The sequence below is a fragment of the Salmo trutta genome, chromosome 16 (genome assembly GCF_901001165.1).
Source record: "Salmo trutta chromosome 16, fSalTru1.1, whole genome shotgun sequence".
In the NCBI taxonomy this organism is placed as follows: Eukaryota; Metazoa; Chordata; class Actinopteri; order Salmoniformes; family Salmonidae; genus Salmo; species Salmo trutta.
The window spans coordinates 33,717,451-33,735,448 of record NC_042972.1 but is presented as its reverse complement, the minus strand read 5'-3'; the positions used below and the strand labels follow the sequence as shown (position 1 = coordinate 33,735,448).

General features: G+C 42.9%; 2 protein-coding genes across 2 annotated transcripts; both read right to left on the bottom strand.

The window, feature by feature from the left end:
* Positions 1-650: 650 nt before the first annotated feature.
* LOC115150616 (transmembrane and coiled-coil domains protein 2) lies at positions 651-7,572 on the bottom strand. The gene is made up of 6 exons (XM_029694084.1): positions 7,460-7,572; positions 5,858-5,945; positions 5,520-5,794; positions 3,314-3,924; positions 2,766-2,901; positions 651-2,606 (listed from the first exon to the last, which is right to left on the bottom strand). The coding sequence occupies exons 1-6, from the start codon at positions 7,475-7,477 to the stop codon at positions 2,307-2,309; spliced, it is 1,428 nt and encodes a 475-aa protein (XP_029549944.1). The 5' UTR covers positions 7,478-7,572; the 3' UTR covers positions 651-2,306.
* Positions 7,573-11,937: 4,365 nt separating this feature from the next.
* Positions 11,938-15,513, bottom strand: LOC115150615 (cyclin-dependent kinase inhibitor 1-like). The gene is made up of 3 exons (XM_029694083.1): positions 15,411-15,513; positions 13,796-14,283; positions 11,938-13,643 (listed from the first exon to the last, which is right to left on the bottom strand). Exon 2 carries the CDS (start codon positions 14,263-14,265, stop codon positions 13,840-13,842), a length of 426 nt encoding a protein of 141 aa, XP_029549943.1. The 5' UTR covers positions 14,266-14,283; positions 15,411-15,513; the 3' UTR covers positions 11,938-13,643; positions 13,796-13,839.
* Positions 15,514-17,998: the final 2,485 nt, after the last annotated feature.

The window sequence follows — 17,998 nt, the reverse complement described above, 5'->3', positions numbered from 1 at the left end:
ATTGATGTCACCTGTTAAATCCACTTCAATCAGTGTATATGAAGGGGAGGAGACCGGTTAAAGAAGGATTTTTATGCCTTGAGACAATTGAGAGAAGGATTGTGTATGTGTGCCATTGAGGGTGAATGGGCAAGACAAAAGATTTAAATGCCTTTGAATGGGGTGTGGTAGTTGATACTAGGCGCACCGGTTTGAGTGTGTCAAGAACTGCAACACTGCTGGGTTTTTTCACACTCAACAGTTTCCCAGACCCACCACCCAAAGGACATCCAGCCAACTTTACCCAACTGTGGGAAGCATTGGAGTAAACGTGGGCCAGCATCCCTGTGGAACGCTTTTGACACCTTCTAGAGTCCATGTCCCGATGAATTGAGGTTGTTCTGAGGGCAAAAGGGGGTGTAACTCAATACTAATGTTTTGTACACTCAGTGTATTTTAGCATACGTCAGAGTCTGTCTGATGGTTGAAGCCTTTCCAAAGAAATCCTCACTAAAAACCTTTTCCTCTTTACTACATCTGACAACCTTGACAACTCTTAATTTTGTTAGGGCTCAGTCTAAGCCTTTGAGAGTTCCATAGTTTATTTAGTACTGTTGGTAAGAATAGTAAACTATTACATTTTGGCAACAGAACCAACCTAAACGTGTATTCTTTCAAGCGTTTGAAATTCAGTTGTGCAGAGTTGGTAACCTCTCACCAGTCACATATGAGGATTAGCAGTTTTACTGAGCCAGTGAATAAAAGTGAGAGGGGGGGCAGTTAAGTGTAAATAATGCTGTAATCCACAGGATTAGTGGGTGAATATTCAGTTGAGCTGGAACTGAATACATTTTTAGAGGATATTCACTGCACATCTGTAAACACATATTTTAGCCCGCCCTGACTGAAATGATGGACACAAGATATGTCATAACTTGATATAAAAACAACCTTTAGCTTGAACCAGGCTGGAATAAAATGTTGAAGGGGGGTTACATGGGGATTTTATAGGTTGTGGAACTCTATTTGACATTTGTAGTAATTTTTTCATAATGAAGACCCAACTATCACAGATTACTTACCATATTATTATTCTACTCCATTGTCAGTAGTTAGATATACATAGTTGCATGCAAATGATCCTACTTTCCAATATCATGCAACATTAGCATATAGTTTAAGAATGTATTTATTAAGAATGCAACAGAGTTGTGATGGATTTCGCAAACTGGATAGAAATGTGGAAGCAATGGTCTAACATGCCTATGACTCTGACACTACATATATTCTTAGCTGCTCTACAACAACAGTGGTTATGAGATAGCATTGATGCTCAGAATAGATTATAGATCATTTAGTAGTTTTGATGATCCATCTCACCAGATTACTTTCTGGCCCTCAAATTCTTCTTTACATCACACATAAGACACTAAAAGGACTGATACACCAAAAAAGGTGTAGTTTTAAACACCAGAAGATATTGAGTTGGCTGTTTTAGAAATAATATGGAGATGAAAGTTAAAAAAAAACATTTAGGTAGAAACTGTCTACAGACAACAGAATGCTATTAAGTCCAAAGAGTATTTCTGTTGGTGTTGGAATGCTACTCATGCCAAGTGCATTACACAGGTATAAATGCACGCGAGGACATGCATGAGTAGTACATACCCTAACATTGAGCAGAAAAACAATCCTTTTGCTTGGCCATGTCCTCCAAATATACAATTGGCTCAACAAAAAGGTAACAGCAAACATGGTTTAGCAAAGACAAAGTATAATTTGTTCTTTTATCCATTTTCACTTTTAAGTGTAGGCCTATACTAACATTACAAAAATGTGTCAAAGAATTTCAACATGAATTCTGGAATTGTAATAGGTCATAGTGACTACAGTACGATGGTGAGTTGACACCACTAGATTGGCCATGAGAAAGAGCAAACGCTTGAGTTGCCAAGCAACCAGGCAGATAGTTCCTCAGGTTCCTTGTCATGGTAATCACCATAAAACACCCAACACTCTTCCTTAAATGTCTCTCTCTCGACCATCAGTCAACCAGAAATGCCCCCCCCCCTATCCGAAGTAAGTCTTCGCCAGTTGCTTTGTAAAGAAATGTTTTGACCTTTCAACCCTCCTAAGTACGACTCTCCAAGCATAAATCCTATCAAAAAAGTGCACTGGTTCTCTTTCAGAAATATGAGTTTTGTATTCACACTCTCTGAGTTTCAGACTGTTAGAGTGTCTAGGGCAGCTCAGTGTATCACTCTGGTCCCTCTGTCCACATCCTGGTCACTCAGACACAAGGGCGTGGATGATTGACTGTAGGAAACTCAGCTGGGCATTAGCCACAGCTCCAGGAAGTCCCAGTGCTTCCAAAGGATGAACAGAAACAAGGCCAGCATGACGGTGGTGGCCACCCGCGCTCGGGTTTTCATGAGTGGGGTGATGAAGTTGGCCAGGGTGGAGACGAACACCAGCACTACGGCCATGAGTGCTAGGATGATGTTGATGAGTTTGCCCAGCAGGGCGCGGGCGTTGGCGTTCTCCACACCCTCCAACTGCACCACCTGCTGCTGCTGCTGCTGGAGCTCCAACTTAGTGATGCGGGTCAGGCATGACTCCACCGCTTCCTGCATGTATACATACACACACAGGTACAAATGACAAACACAGGCAAACACAATGTTACAACTGAATTAGGGGAACAAGGCTCATTTCTGGAGTCATACTTGTTTGTGTATCTACAGGAAAGTATCATAAACTGTAAATCCAGGTCTCTATCTCTCTACCTGTATGTCTCTGGCTCTCTCATAGGACTGGTAGGCCACTTTCTCCTCCATGCTGGCCAGCTCCTGTTTCAGATTAGTCATTTCGTTTTGGTGCAGCTCTGTCAAGTCATTCAGCTGCTCTTCCAGTCGCTCATACCTAAACAGAGAGAGATTTAAAAAAATGTATGAGGCAGAGCCGGTATGATTTAGACCAGCGGAGTAAAGACCAATTCAACAAATTAGAGAAAGATTTTACATATTTATGCAATTTTCAAGGTGTCACTCCGTTTAATTTAAGGATCAGTTTTATACATTAAAACAACTACTTCTGATCTTGACAAAACTTGAAATGTACAAAACCTGTAACAGTTTCCTTGACCTTTTTAATTATCCTCATGAATATCATTCAGCATAAATCATGTAGTGTAAAAACACTGAACATGATTTACACTGCTGTACTGAAACAAGCTAAAAGCAAAGCAGCTTGTTTCAGCAGTTAGTGTGAGATTGATGTATAATACCAACTCTCATTCCATGCTCTGTGTATTGGCCTAGGTGTTGGTCTGCACCTGTATCTCTCCTCCTGCAGGCACTGGTTCATGTAGGAGTAGTCACTCTGCAGCTGACTCTTCATGTCCTCGATGGCGTCCTCCATGTGGGCCTGGCTGGCCTTGATCTCCTGCAGGCCTTCCAGCAAGGCGTCCCAGGAGCTGTGAATGTGGTGGTGGTGGTGGTGGTGCCCATCCAGTCTGGGGCTCCCCAGGCCAGCCTGCCCTTGCCCCGACATCCCACCTACCCCGGCCCCGCCTGAGTGACTGCCTGCCGCTGAGCCAGAGGTGGCACTGGAGCACTCGTCGTCGCTACCGTACTTGGGGCTGGAGACCAGGGTGGCACTGCCACTCAGGGCTCGTTGAGCGGGCGCGTCCTCCGAGTGCCCTCCCACCCCGTCCTCTATGAGGTGGGAGATGTTGTCTGCACTGCCAAATTTGTTGCGGATCAAGCTGGCGAACTCCCGTGGCTTAGACACCACAGCTCCTTTGACCCCTTCTACCCCTCCTTTGACCCCATCCACCATACCCCCGCCAAAGCCATGGAACCCGGCTCGTACATTGGCCCCCATGTCCTTCAGCCCCTGTTGCATGTCCCGCAGCACATCCTTAGGCTGACGGGCTGGACCATTCTATAAGGAGGATTGAGGGAGGAGGGGGGATGGAAGATGAGAGGGAGAAACAAAAATAAATGGGATAGATTGACAGGGTGTGAAGGAGTAGCAGATACATGGGTGGATAAGTGGTGAGAGAGGGATGGAAATAAAAGTGGAATGGTGGAGGTGACACAACAGAGCAGGGAGATAGGAGAATATAAACATACTTTATCAATAAGAGGGCATAGTCAGAACAGAACCCTCAGATAACCTACCTAGGAATAGGGCTGGGCAGGTTTATGATAGCACCTATACCAAGGCATTTTGAAATACTGGAGACATGATTTCTAATACTGTGGAAACAGTTTCTTTAAAATGTCAATATTTGTACTTTTTAAATAAATAAACGTGTGTGTTAGTTGAAAGATAAAGCGAATCAGTCTTGTTTGCTTTTCTACAACAACAAAACATCTTTAGATAGTGAGTGAGTGACATCTCATGTCATGTTCTACAAAGCCAGGTATTGAAATAGGTATTTTCAACAGCCCGTTGTTAAAGGGAAATTCCACCCAAAAACGATCTTTTGATATTTGTTTCATTAGTTCATTGTTGACATAGTCCCAAAATGTTTTGCTTGTCAGCACTCAAGTGTTCAAGATATGTAACTTTCAATATACAGAAATCCTCCAGGGATGATTTCTATATTTAATTCATAGGGTAATGTGGATATGGCCCAATCCTACTTAGAAAGTGACAACATGAATCATGACCTTAGTGGAGGCTGCTGAGGGGAGAACGGCTCATAATATTGGAATGGCATCAAACACCTGGAAACCATGTGTTTGATGTATTTTATACCATTCCACTGACTCCTCTCCAGTCATTACCACGAGCCTTTGCTACCTGTCCCAGACCTGCTGTTTTCAAGTCTCTAGAGACAGCAGGAGCGGTAGAGATACTCTCAATGATCGGCTATGAAAAGCCAACTGACATTTACTTTTGAGGTGCTGACTTGTTGCACCCTCAACAACTACTGTGATTATTATTATTTGACCATGCTGGTCATCTATGAACATTTTAACATCTTGGCCATGTTCTGTTATAATCTCCACCCGGCACAGCCAGAAGAGGACTGGCCACCCCTCATAGCCTGGTTCTTCTCTAGGTTTCTTCCTAGGTTTTGGCCTTTCTAGGGAGTTTTTCCTAGCCACCGTGCTTCTACACCTGCATTACTTGCTGTTTGGGATTTTAGGCTGGGTTTCTGTACAGCACTTTGAGATATCAGCTGATGTAAGAAGGGCTATATAAATACATTTGATTTGATTTAATTTGATTCTCCCCAATTAAGGTGCCACCAACCTCCTGTGCATCACCTCAGAAAGCAGCAGTCAGGGTAAAACTTTCAAGTGAGACAAACACATTACATTACAAATGTCCCTTAGGAACAGCTGAGCCATGGAGACGAGTCATCATCAGTCATGAGATGGAACCAGTGTGGCAGGAACCAACAAACACACGCACGCACGCACGCACGCACGCACGCACGCACGCACGCACGCACGCACGCACGCACACACACACACACACACACACACACACACACACACACACACACACACACACACACTCACCTGCTCTGTCTCCTTCAGCTTCTTGTGGTAGTGCTCTAGCTTTTTGTGCAGGTGGGCGATGGTCTGTGCAGACTTCTGGTTCTTCTTCTCAAAAACCTGTTTGATGCGCGAGGCTTGTTGCTTGTCTGCGTTGTGGGCCAGCTTCAGGTACTCAGCTACGTTGTCATCTCTTGCCTCCTGTTCTATCCGAATCTGCTCAGTTATCTTCAGGATTTTCTGCTGCAGGTGCTCCAGAGCGACCCGCGTTCGCTGAGGCTCAGCGACCCCTTCAGCCCCTCCAGCCACAGCCCCCAACCCGGCCACTGCCCCGGCTCCGGCCCCCGCCCCCCCACCCACACCAGCACCATCCAAGCTGATGTTACCGTCAGAGCCGCCATGGCTGGCTGAGGGGGGCAGGCCCAATGTTGTCACTTCGCTTTTATCCAGCTAAGCAGGGAAAGGGGATGGGGGAGGCAGGGGTGACAGAGTGCGCGGACAGGGAGAAAGTGGTTGCCATGATTGATGTGAAGTCAGCATCGCAAGGTAAACATGATCTTTAAAGCAGAACACCCATCACAATGACACATCTAGTGACTGTTCTCTTTTCACAGACTTTACCCCAGATCCTTGGCATAAGACCCAGACAAAGTTACTGTGTTAAGCCTTAATAAACAGATTTTACATCAAGTGTTTTCACAGTGCATACTGCTAAACTGTGAAAAACTATTTTGGCACATGAATACCTGATGAATGTGATGGTGATGATGATAATGATAGTTAGGCCTAAGACAATGATGAATACTGTGATTATTAGTTCAGAAATCTGCACTATCAGTGTATCATTCTATCCCTTTTAAACTTGTGTGATGTATGATCCAGTAGTGTGATGCTGCATGACATAAACATGGGGGAGTACCCTCCCACTTCTACTCTGCAATGTGGCAGGCAGCTCGGCAAACAATGGAGGTCTAATGTCCCTCAGTGTGAATTCTTAACATCTCACTGAAAGACACAACCATCTGTGGACTGTTTATATAGGATAAAAAACATCTAGTTGTTTCTGAGAGTGGGAATTTGTTGTGTTTTAATTATTACCCCATGTCGCCCGGGCAGACACCACAACACTGCTGTCACCAACCCCATCAGACAGGAACCAGGGCAGACACCACACATATCTCAGCAAGCGCTGCCCTAATTCATCTAGTCAGGCCACTTAGGCTTTATTAGGATTGTATTAGCATGTAAAAGAGGTCTCAGAGGAGCCACAGTGCCCTGCACTATTTCCCAACAGATCCACTGACAAGCAGGCGACAATTTTAGAAAGTAGGTTACAATCAGGTAGCTGCATTGAAATGGAGGCATGTAATTTTAATGGACGAATGACTGCAGGCACTACAATATCAGGCTATTCATCTATTCATTTTATTTCAATGAGAGAAAATGGAAAGCTTATTTTGTTACAGACTGGATGAAGGGGAGAAATACACAATGTTCCTTCCTCTCTGGATGGATGGGAAAAAATACAACAAAAACAACACACACACAGAGACAGCAATGGCCGATGCTCAGATCCAACAGTGTGTGTGAAAACACAGGGTTAGTTCCATGGTGGGTGAGGCTCCTGGAGACGAGAACAGAAGCAGGGAGATGATCATAACAGACGGTGTGAAAAAAAGGGTCTTCACATGAGGAGACATGCACTGCGACATGGGTGAAATGAGTGATGGGTGTCAATGAGAATGGAAGTAAACACTAGAGGATGATGATACAAAACCAGTGCAGTGACAGATTAATTTGGGAACGTTACCATACTGTTTAATCCAGGATTGGCAGTGCCACTGCAGGTCTGTGTTCGAGGCCCATCCTTCTCCTCCACTTCCTCCTTCTCCCTCCCCTGTGGTCACACGAGACCCCCTTTCCTCAATGTCTCTCCCCTACCCAATATCTGCCTATCGCCTTACCAGAGCTTCATGCTCCATTGTTGATAACAAAGATGTCTGCAGCCTCCCTGTCTTCCTCCATCTCTCTCTCTCTCTCGTTGTCTCTGCTGTTGCTCTCTTTCTCCCCCTTTGTATCTTACGCTCGCTCTGTCTGCCTCTTTCTTTCGCTCCCTCCCTCCCTCCCTCCCTCTCTCTCTTTCTCCGTCACGCTGTCTGAGTGCAAATACTAGCCGTCCTGCTCTATCACGGTTGTGTGAGCTGAGGCACAGATGATGGAGGGAGAAGGGAGGGGGGATGGGGAGAGTTTAGCGCACGCGCGCAGGTGCCTCTATGTGTGCTGAAGCCAGGGAAGCGGAGAGGGGGAGGGAGGGGGGAGGGAGGGTAGTACAGCAGGGCTTGTGTCAGGGCCTATTGCAGCCCTTTCATCCCTTAAACCCTGAATATACACCGTCTCACGCATGTTAATGGAGGGCTGCTGCAGTGGTTTACAAAGAATGTGGCGCTACGGCCAGGCTTAAAAAGGACTGCCCTATCTTCTCTGTCCCACAGTGCAGCATTATATAGGCAGATGCAAAATGAAAGTCATTTTCATAAAAAAAAGTGAAATAGAAATAGGCCTACACACACCGGTTACAGGAATGCTTGGTGAGGGTTTCCAAAACAGAGAACTAATAATAGTCTCTTTGTGATGGACGGGTTCATATTTGATGCCCTTATTATATTTGTATTTATTTTTCTCTTGGTTCTCTAATGTGTTGGGAGGTTGTGGGGTCTGTAGGGATTTGGAGGGTTGCCATGAGCTCTCCTCAGACTTCCTTGGGGAAAAGCTCCACAGATACATTGTCTCACACAGCCATGCTTCCATGCTCAGCTGTATTTATGACAGAAGGAATTTTTATTGTGGGTTATTTATGAATAAGCACCATAAATATTGTTCTATCAACATTTTTATTTGTTTTCAATAATATACAATGCAGACATACTGGAGGGTCCCATCACAGATATCAGCAATCATGACAATCCACACAAAACAAAATGACGTGTCAAGAACGATATAACTATTTGCAAACTGTCAAGAGTTTACGCCATAGTTACAGAGTACACAATGTTATGATCTTACAGGGAGAAGTAGGAGTTATCGATACAGTTTCATCATGGTATATTACTGTAGAAGAAAATGTACCCCACCCTCTGCCTTACAAAGTAGGTGAATAAATGTTTTAAGAGAAAGCTTTGTTACGATCTGTCGGAGTTTGTCACAGTCCATCACACACTTAACTGTGGTGGCCCAAGCTTTGTTTATCACAGCCATTGACCGCTCTATACGAGCAATATCTTGAAAATATGATTATGGTGGTTATCACATCCACAATAAAGCTTTTGAATTTATCACAGAATATAATTATTGATGATTGATTTTGCCCAATCTAGATACACCTGGGTTCCGTAGAAGTCTTAGTCCACATCCCCATTCCTAGTACCAAGTTAATCATTGATCAGAAGTGAGGCACAGAGCAGAGGCATAAGAGCACCTCACACAACAAGAAAATACATTTTGAGACACAACATTAGAACCATGAGCAACACGAAGCAGGAGGTCATTGCTCTTGCAGCTCCTGCAAATACAAAAGATGAGAAGAACAGCTGCCCCCATAATATCTGGACTGAACTCCTGGCTGTCAGAGACATGGTAGTGGAGCAACGCTTGGAGCTGAGAAACACAGATGCCAAGTTGAGAGCCACCAAGGGTGTGGTGGAGAAAAACACCATAGTTAATGAAGGTACAGTAAGAGATCAAATCAACTACTGTCTTTGGTTGGTTTTATTGAATAAATATCCTTCAACATTATTTCTGTCATTATAGCCATGGAGGCCAGGTTGAAAGTCAGTGAGGGCTTGGTAGCGGGGCCGAAGAAAGAAATGTCAGGTACTGTAATGCACAAAGCAACATTTTGATAATCATTCCCTTTTTTTGTATGTATTGCCATTTGGTACTTTTTGGTAAGGGTCCCTGTCCTGTGTCCACAGAGAGGTCAGCGGTGGTGTTCTCTTCTGCACTGGGGAGCACCATAGGGCCTTATGACAATCAAACCACTGTGGTCTTCAAACGAGTCTACACCAACATCGGTGGGGCTTTTGATTCCTCTACTGGTATGTATAGTATGTGTGTATATGTGTCTGGGTTCCCATATGTCAAATGATGCACATGATAAGTTGTAACAGTGGGCATGCACTGTACATAGTAATCTAAAATATAAAGTACATGTTATACAACGGGTGGGTCTAATCCTGGATGCCGATTGGTTAAAACCGCATTCCAGCCATTGCCTATTACACAAGTAAGCACCGGGTAAATCTATGATGTTGAAATGCCTGTTTACTCTGTTCCATCTGACTGCACAATCCACCGTCTCATCAACTATATCACTAATATCTTAATGCTTATATTTAGGTGTGTTCACTGCAAAGGTTAAAGGAGTCTACCACTTTGCGATTACTGGATTTGGCCGTAGAACACATCCTATGATTTTAAGCATGTACAAGAACGCCCAGAAGGTCATCTCTGCGTTCCACAACTCATCTAATGATTATTACATCAACATGTCCAACTCAGTCTCCCTGCAGCTAGAGGTTGGGGAGAATGTGTATGTTCAACTCAGTCTCCCTGCAGCTAGAGGTTGGGGAGAATGTGTATGTTCAACTCAGTCTCCCTGCAGCTAGAGGTTGGGGAGAATGTGTATGTCCAACTCAGTCTCCCTGCAGCTAGAGGTTGGGGAGAATGTGTATGTTCAACTCAGTCTCCCTGCAGCTAGAGGTTGGGGAGAATGTGTATGTCCAACTCAGTCTCCCTGCAGCTAGAGGTTGGGGAGAATGTGTATGTTCAACTCAGTCTCCCTGCAGCTAGAGGTTGGGGAGAATGTGTATGTCCAACTCAGTCTCCCTGCAGCTAGAGGTTGGGGAGAATGTGTATGTCCAACTCAGTCTCCCTGCAGCTAGAGGTTGGGGAGAATGTGTATGTTCAACTCAGTCTCCCTGCAGCTAGAGGTTGGGGAGAATGTGTATGTTCAACTCAGTCTCCCTGCAGCTAGAGGTTGGAGAGAATGTGTATGTTCAACTCAGTCTCCCTGCAGCTAGAGGTTGGGGAGAATGTGTATGTTCAACTCAGGAGTGGAGCAGTTGCCTTTGATGATCATGTTGTTGTCACTACTTTCAGTGGTCATCTTCTGTTTCCAATGTGAAAAGGGGCACAGGAGTGAAGGAGTGATCAAGGTGAGGCCTCTGTCAACCATTAATAGGAGTAACAAATTACAAATCCTATTTTATTCTGTCTACATGATAGTATTTGTAATCATTATGCTATCAATACAAAAATCCTAGGGATTTAGTTTTTTAAATCTTTTGTTTATGCAAATCATTTATATTTGATGAGCTAACTTTCACAGTTTTCAGAATATGATGAACTTGATAAAAGAGAGAGATGTGGTAATGGTGCATAATGTGTGGAGGTACTTAAAAATGTAATCAAACGTACGCTTGGCCCCGTCTTCATCCTTTATACACTGAACAAAAATATAAACGCAACAATTTCAAAGATTTTACTGAGTTACAGTTCATATAAGAAATCAGTCAATTTAAATAAATTCATTAGGCCATAATCTATGGCTTCACCTGACTGGGAATGCAGATATGGATCTGTTGGTCACAGATACTTTAAAAAAAAGATTACACTTCTCCATTGTGCCAGTGCTCATCGAAGGTGAGCATTTTCCCACTGAAATCGGTTACGACGCCGAACTGCAGTCAGGTCAAGACCCTGGTGATGACGATGAGCATGCAGATAAGCTTCCCCAAGACGGTTTCTGACAGTTGTGTAGAACTTCTTCGGTTCTGCAAACCCACAGTTTCATCAGCTGTCTGGGTGGCTGGTCTCAGACGATCCCAAAAATGAAGAAGCCAGATGTGGAGGTCCTGAGCTAGCGTGGTTACACGTGGTCTGCAGTTGTGAGGCTGGTTGGACGTACTGCCAAACAACGTTGGAGGTGGATTATGGTAGAGAAATTAACATTAAATTCTCTGGCAACAGCTCTGGTGGACTTTCCTGCAGTCAGCATGACAATTGTACGCTCCCTCAAAACTTGAGACATCTGTGGCACTGTGTTGTGTGACAAAACGGCACATTTTAGAATGTCCTTTTATTGTCCGCAGCACAAGGTTCACCTGTGTAAGGATCATGCTGTTTAATCAGCTTCTTGATATGTCACACCTGTCAGGTGGATGGATTATCTTGGCAAAGGAGAAATGCTCACTAGCAGGGATCTAAACACATTTGTGCACAACATTTGAGAGAAATACAGAGATGTTTTATTTCAGCTCATGAAACCAGCACTTTTACATGTTGCGTTGATATTTTTGTTCAGTATAAATATGGCTCTACAGAACTCCGATCTGTATTACATAAATATTTTGTTCCTCTGGAATTGAGAATCGATACCTGACTGTGAGGTGGAGAAACGTTTTTATAAATATTGTTTACTTATCTTTAGGTCAAAAGATTTGACACCCAAAGGTAAAACAATAAATGTACTTCAGGTTAATATATACATACTGTATTTATTTACATTTTTTCCTAATAACCAATTACACATATCTACCTTATTTCATAATAAATACTATTTTAGTTGTAGCTTTGAACATAAACCCTATGTAGGACTTGTGCACCAACATCTATAAACACAAGTGCATTTTTTGGTGTAATGCATGTTCTTAGCAGAATGTCAGGGTCTGTGAAGCTATTAGATTAGTTTGGAAGAATTGTCATGACAGAGATGTTGTCTAACCCCCATTCAAATGACCAATTGCAGAAGGATCAGCCATCATAACAAAAAATAACCATGGTCCTTGATGGACCTCAGTTTGAGGCAGATAAAAACACTTCATGTGTATTTTACTGCACTTACACTTGGCTGTAGCTTACTCTAAAATAGCTGTTTTTGAGGACACAATTTCCCTGTTTAGACTAAAATACCATACATGCGCACTTTACTAATTTGAGTCCCTTGATGCACCTGCTGTGGGCTACATTAAAAATATTGAGCAATACTGAAAGAAAACATACATCTCTGATACTATTCTAAGGAAACTTTCATGTCTGGCCTTGTGTTCAGAAAAGCATGAAAGAGCATTGGGGAGGTACCCATCAACAAATTCCCAGGAATATTATAGCAAAATGCCTAGTTAGAAGGTGGGGGACATTGGTGACATTTCCTATATAGGAATTTGCATTATAAGCATAACAGTCTCATTCATTACGGTACTCTTCCACTAGTTTCCTATGAGTACATGTTGAGATTTCACAAATTTACACAATATGTACAAAAATACATACTTTGGGCAGGAAGTGCTTGCAAAAGACAGAGAATAACATGATTCTGGCACTCTTCACAAGAAATACAGCATAATGAAAAAACATTAAATAAAACCACATCAATCAATACATTTGGACATATGAACCAGAAAGACTTTGTAAAATACTATTGTGTTGTTGTGGTCATTTTTCAATGATTCCTCTCAATGTGACAGTATATTGTAGTAGATTCAACCTCTACCATAAACAGTATGGTTTCATCATTTCAAGATGTCATCAAGACAAGACGGTTTAAGGGTAGACCCAGAGGCAGGGCTTTGATTGGTCCATTTCAGTGCTGTGGAATGTCAGACAGGAACTTACCTGTCCAGACAGTGAGCTCTTACAGCAAAAGTCCCCTTTACACCAAAAGGTCATAGGGTTTTAGAGGATGTCCTTACATGACTCACAAATGAACATGGATGCATCATTTGAACCGCTTGAATGTCCCTCCCTTACCACAGGAAGAACACAAGCCCCCTTACATTGAAATCATTAGTACATCAGTTAACCATACATGGATATACTTTTTTTTTTACAGTATGCATTGGTAATGGATGCAATAAAAGAGGTTGTTTAATTTCCCCCTGCATTTGTTTAGAGTATTGGTTATGTATTCCTCCAGGTAAGTATGCACTCTATGTGTCCAGTGTCTGTGCAGTGTATGTGTTCCTGCGAGAAGTAGTGTTTGCTGTGGTTCTGTCCCGACTGTTGGCTCCCTGGCAGCTGTGACTGTGTGCCCTGAGATCACTGGCCTGACTTACACTGCGTACCCACCACTCTTCTTGGCATGGTAGAAATCTGCAGAGACATAAACCAATAGAGGCCTTGTCAGCATTGGACTTCGTATTCAAAACTGAATTTTAAAGTAAACCAGCAGTACAACCCTACCAACTTATAACCCATCCCCAATAACCAACCCCTACAGCCACACACGACACCAACACTCCTACCTGTGAGGTTGGTCTGTTTAGTCTTCGGTCTGTTTCATCTTCAGTCAGTTTTCATTGTGGTTCGTGTTCTCCTTCTTGTCTGGTGTTTTCTCCAGGTTCTGGTGGTTGGCTCCGCACTTCTCAGGGGTGCAAGGGATATTCTCCTTGCCACGGTGCAATGGCCCTGCCCCGCCCCTCCCTGTGATGGCCGCCAGGCCTCCCTCCCTCTGTGCCGCTCCCTGACCCAAAAGGCAGGGTTGGTAGAGGAGCGGCAGCTTGGTGCCTAGAACCCCCTCCCACTGGAAGTCTCCCCCAGCCAGAGGCTTCTCTGACAGGAAATCAAAGCCCCAGCGGTGGCAGGCGTCCTCCAGGTCTCTGCGCAAGGCATTCTGGTACTCCTGCTGCAGCTGCTCATGGTCCACTGGGCCAAACAGGTTCCGTCTGGCAGGACCTTTCCCCAGGGAGCTCAGAATCCGCTTACGACTGGCCATGGTTGTTCTGGTTCTACACTGCAGGGGACAAAGGGAGAGGACAGCATGGTTAGTTAAGTAGACGGATATCTACTTACAGAGCACAGCAAGAGCAAACAGTAACGTCATCAATAAGATCATGTAAAAACACCTGATCTACACTACATGGCCAAAAGCTCGTCGAACATCTCATTCTAAAATCATGGGCATTAATATAGAGTTGGTCCCCCCTTTGCTGCTATAACAGCCTCCACTCTGGGAAGGCTTTCCACTAGATGTTGGAGCACTGCTGCAGGGACTTGCTTCCATTCAGCCACAAGAGCATTAGTGAGGTCGGGCACTGATGTTGGGCGATAAGGACTGGCTCGCAGTCAGTGTTCCAATTCATCCCAAAGGTGTTCGATGGGGTTGAGGTCGGGGCTCTGCGCTTCAGCACTCGGCGGTCCCTTTCTGTGAGCTTGTGTGGCCTACCGCTTTGCGGCTGAGCCATTGTTGCTCCCACCTTTCCGTTTCCACTTCACAATAACAGTACTAGCAGGGCAGAAATTTTACGATCTGACTTGTTGGAAAGGTGGCATCCTATGACTATGCCACGTTGAAAGTCAGAGCTCCTTCAGTAAGGCCATTCCACTGCCAATGCTTGTCTATGGAGATTGCATGGCGGTGTGCTCGATTTTATACACCTGTCAGAAACGGGTGGCTAAAATAGCCAAATCCACTAATTTGAAGGGGTGTCCATATACTTTTGTAAATATAGTGTATATTGTCTGAGTTGACAGTTTGTTGAAATATCCTGAGTATGTGACACAAGTCCCTTTCTTGTGTCTTCTACTCTACAGAATAGCAAATCTAAAAAGGTTTCACTGCAATCAGATGCCTCTGAACTTGTGAACAAAGGTAAATATGATAGATTATTGCTATGTAAGACCAAGACTGTTTCTCTCAGATTTAAACTAAGGTAGTAACCCAATTAAATTCTTAAATCGGCCGATCCTATCACCAACAATCAAACAAACAAACATTAGTAAATGGCATCAATAAAACAGATTCCAATATAATTCAATAACAACCAAATATCACACCATAATCACTGAAACACTACTATCTAATGCAACAAGATGTAAGAAGTTGTATAGCTAGCCTACCCCAACCAATAAAGAACTTACCCTTAATGCACAAGTAAATCTCTCAAAATCCCAACTGTACTTCACTTCATCAGTGTAAAGGAGGAACTGGACTGTGTGTTCAGGATGCTGCAGTTGTATTTAACTGCTTGACATCAGACTATGATTCATAAAGCCCTCCTACTATCCTGAACTAGTACAGTACATGCCTGGGCAAACCCCTACAGCGACATGTAAAGACAAGTCCTGGACGTCAACTCTTGTGGTTGTAGTACTACAAATAACCACTAGGTGCCAGTGTTAACCCATAACCTGCGTTTTTGACAAAATACAGAGATCCACAAGCAGTTTTTGAATGTGCAAATTCCACAGTTGTAAATGTTTCTGAACATTTGCTCACACATCGTTCTATATTTGTTAAAATGTTCGTTTTATTTGTGAGCTATGTTGAATACATATACAGATCAAGATTTAATTAGTGAATTATTTTTACACGTTTACAGATCCTGGTTTTATTTACTAAATATATTCATAGATCATAGTTTCATTTGTGAATCATGTTGAATATACGCACAGATCATGGTAGACATTTACAGATTAAAGAAAATAAATCTCACTCCAAACTATCTTCCTGAAAACTTGTCTGATGTCAGGCAACAATACAAACAGAGTTAACTACAGTAAATTAATAGGGGCTAAAATAGGGTAGATCTATGTCACGTGTCAAACTCATTCCTCTTCGGGTTTTCGCTCCTCCCCTGTACTTGACTGATGAATTAAGGTCACTAATTAGTAAGGAACTCCCCTCCCCTGGTTGTCTAGGTCGAAAGATCATCGGTTGCGAAGATGGTGGGAAACAGGTTTTGTTTGGAACTGCTAGTGAGTCGGATGAAGCTAATAGTACAGAAAGTGAGAATGGTGGGTTACAGTGGCGAAGAAAAAGGGGAACAAGAGAAGTAAAGCAGTATTGGAAAATAGGAAACCACGAGACTACTTTTTAATCGGATTGAGGGTTTTGGATCAATGCTACTTAGGAAATCAATTTAAGGACAGACGGAACGCCTCGCCAATATCCAATGGTAGAGCGTGGCGCGAAATACAAAAACCTCAAATGCTATAATTTCAATTTTTCAAACATACGACTATTTTACACAATTTTAAAGACAAGACTCTCGTTAATCTAACCACATTGTCCGAATTTCAAAAAGGCTTTACAGCGAAAGCAAAACATTAGATTATGTTAGGAGAGTACATAGCCAAAAACAATCACAAAGCCATTTTCCAAGCAAGCATATATGTCACATAAACCCAAAACACAGCTAAATGAAGCACTAACCTTTGATCTTCTTCAGATGACACTCCTATGACATTATGTTATTCAATACATGCATGTTTTGTTAAATCAAGTTCATATTTATATTCAAAAACAGCTTTTTACATTGGCATGTGATGTTCAGAACATGCATTCCCACCCAAAACTTCCGGTGAATTTACTAAATTACTCATCATAAAATAATTATGTATTTTGTCAAAGTTTAAGAATTATAGATACAGAACTCCTTTATGCAATCGCTAGGTCAGATTTTAAAATAGCTTTTCGGCGAAAGCACATTTTTAAATATTCTGAGTACATAGCTCAGCCATCACGGTGAGCTATATTGACACCTGCCAAGTTCGGGGCTCACTAAACAAAGAATTACTATTAGAAAAATTGTATTACCTTTGCTGATCTTCGTCAGAATGCACTCCCAGGACTGCTACTTCCACAACAAATGTTTCTGTTCCAAATAATCCATAGTTATGTCCAAATACCTCCGTTTTGTTCGTGCGTTCAGGTCACTATCCAAAGGGTAACGCGCGAGCGCATTTCGAGACAACAAAATTCAAAATGTTCCTTTACCGTACTTAGAAGCATGTCAAACACTGTTTAAAATAAATTTTTAATGGTATTTTTCTCGTAAAATAGCGATAATATTCCAACCGGACAATAGTGTATTCATTCAAAGGGGAAAATAAAAAACAGCATGGTCGCGGGACCGCGCATATCCAATCTCTTAGTCACCAGGCAGACCACTGACAAACTGTGCTACTATACTCTGCCCAGAGACAGGAGACGCCTCAATCCGCTTTCTGAAGGCTTTAGAGTGCCAATGGAAGCCTTAGAAAGTGCTTCGTAACAGCTCAGATACTGTAGTTTCGATAGAGAACCAAAAGAAGAACTACAAATTCTCAGACAGGCCACTTCCTGCTTGGAATCTTCTCAGGTTTTTGCCTGCCATATGAGTTCTGTTATACCCAGACACCATTCAAACAATTTTAGAAACTTTAGAGTGTTTTCTATCCAAATCTACTAATAATATGCATATTCTAGTTTCTGGGCAAGAGTAGTAACCAGATTAAAATCGGGTATGCTTTTTTTGTTTTTTTCTCTCATCCGGCCGTGAAAATACTGCCCCCTATCCACAGCAGGTTTTAAAGTCTCCAGGAAAATCTGGAATGTGTTGGAGGAAAGTGTGGAGTCGGTGAGTCACAAGAAGTGGTCTTATTTAGATTTTTTGTGTCTGCGGAGGAGAAGAAGCGTGTTTTAAAACACAAAAAGATAGTTGCGGAATGTTTCCTGTGTGGATTTT

Coding starts and splice junctions, on each gene's coding strand:
- LOC115150616 (XM_029694084.1), bottom strand. Junction 5,795..5,857: donor CATCAGCTTGGATGGTGCTG/GTGTGGGTGGGG, acceptor CTGTGGCTGGAG/GGGCTGAAGGGGTCGCTGAG. Junction 2,607..2,765: donor AGAGAGCCAGAGACATACAG/GTAGAGAGATAG, acceptor GTATACATGCAG/GAAGCGGTGGAGTCATGCCT.
- LOC115150615 (XM_029694083.1), bottom strand. CDS start 14,265: ATGGCCAGTCGTAAGCGGATTCTGAGCTCCCTGGGGAAAGGTCCTGCC.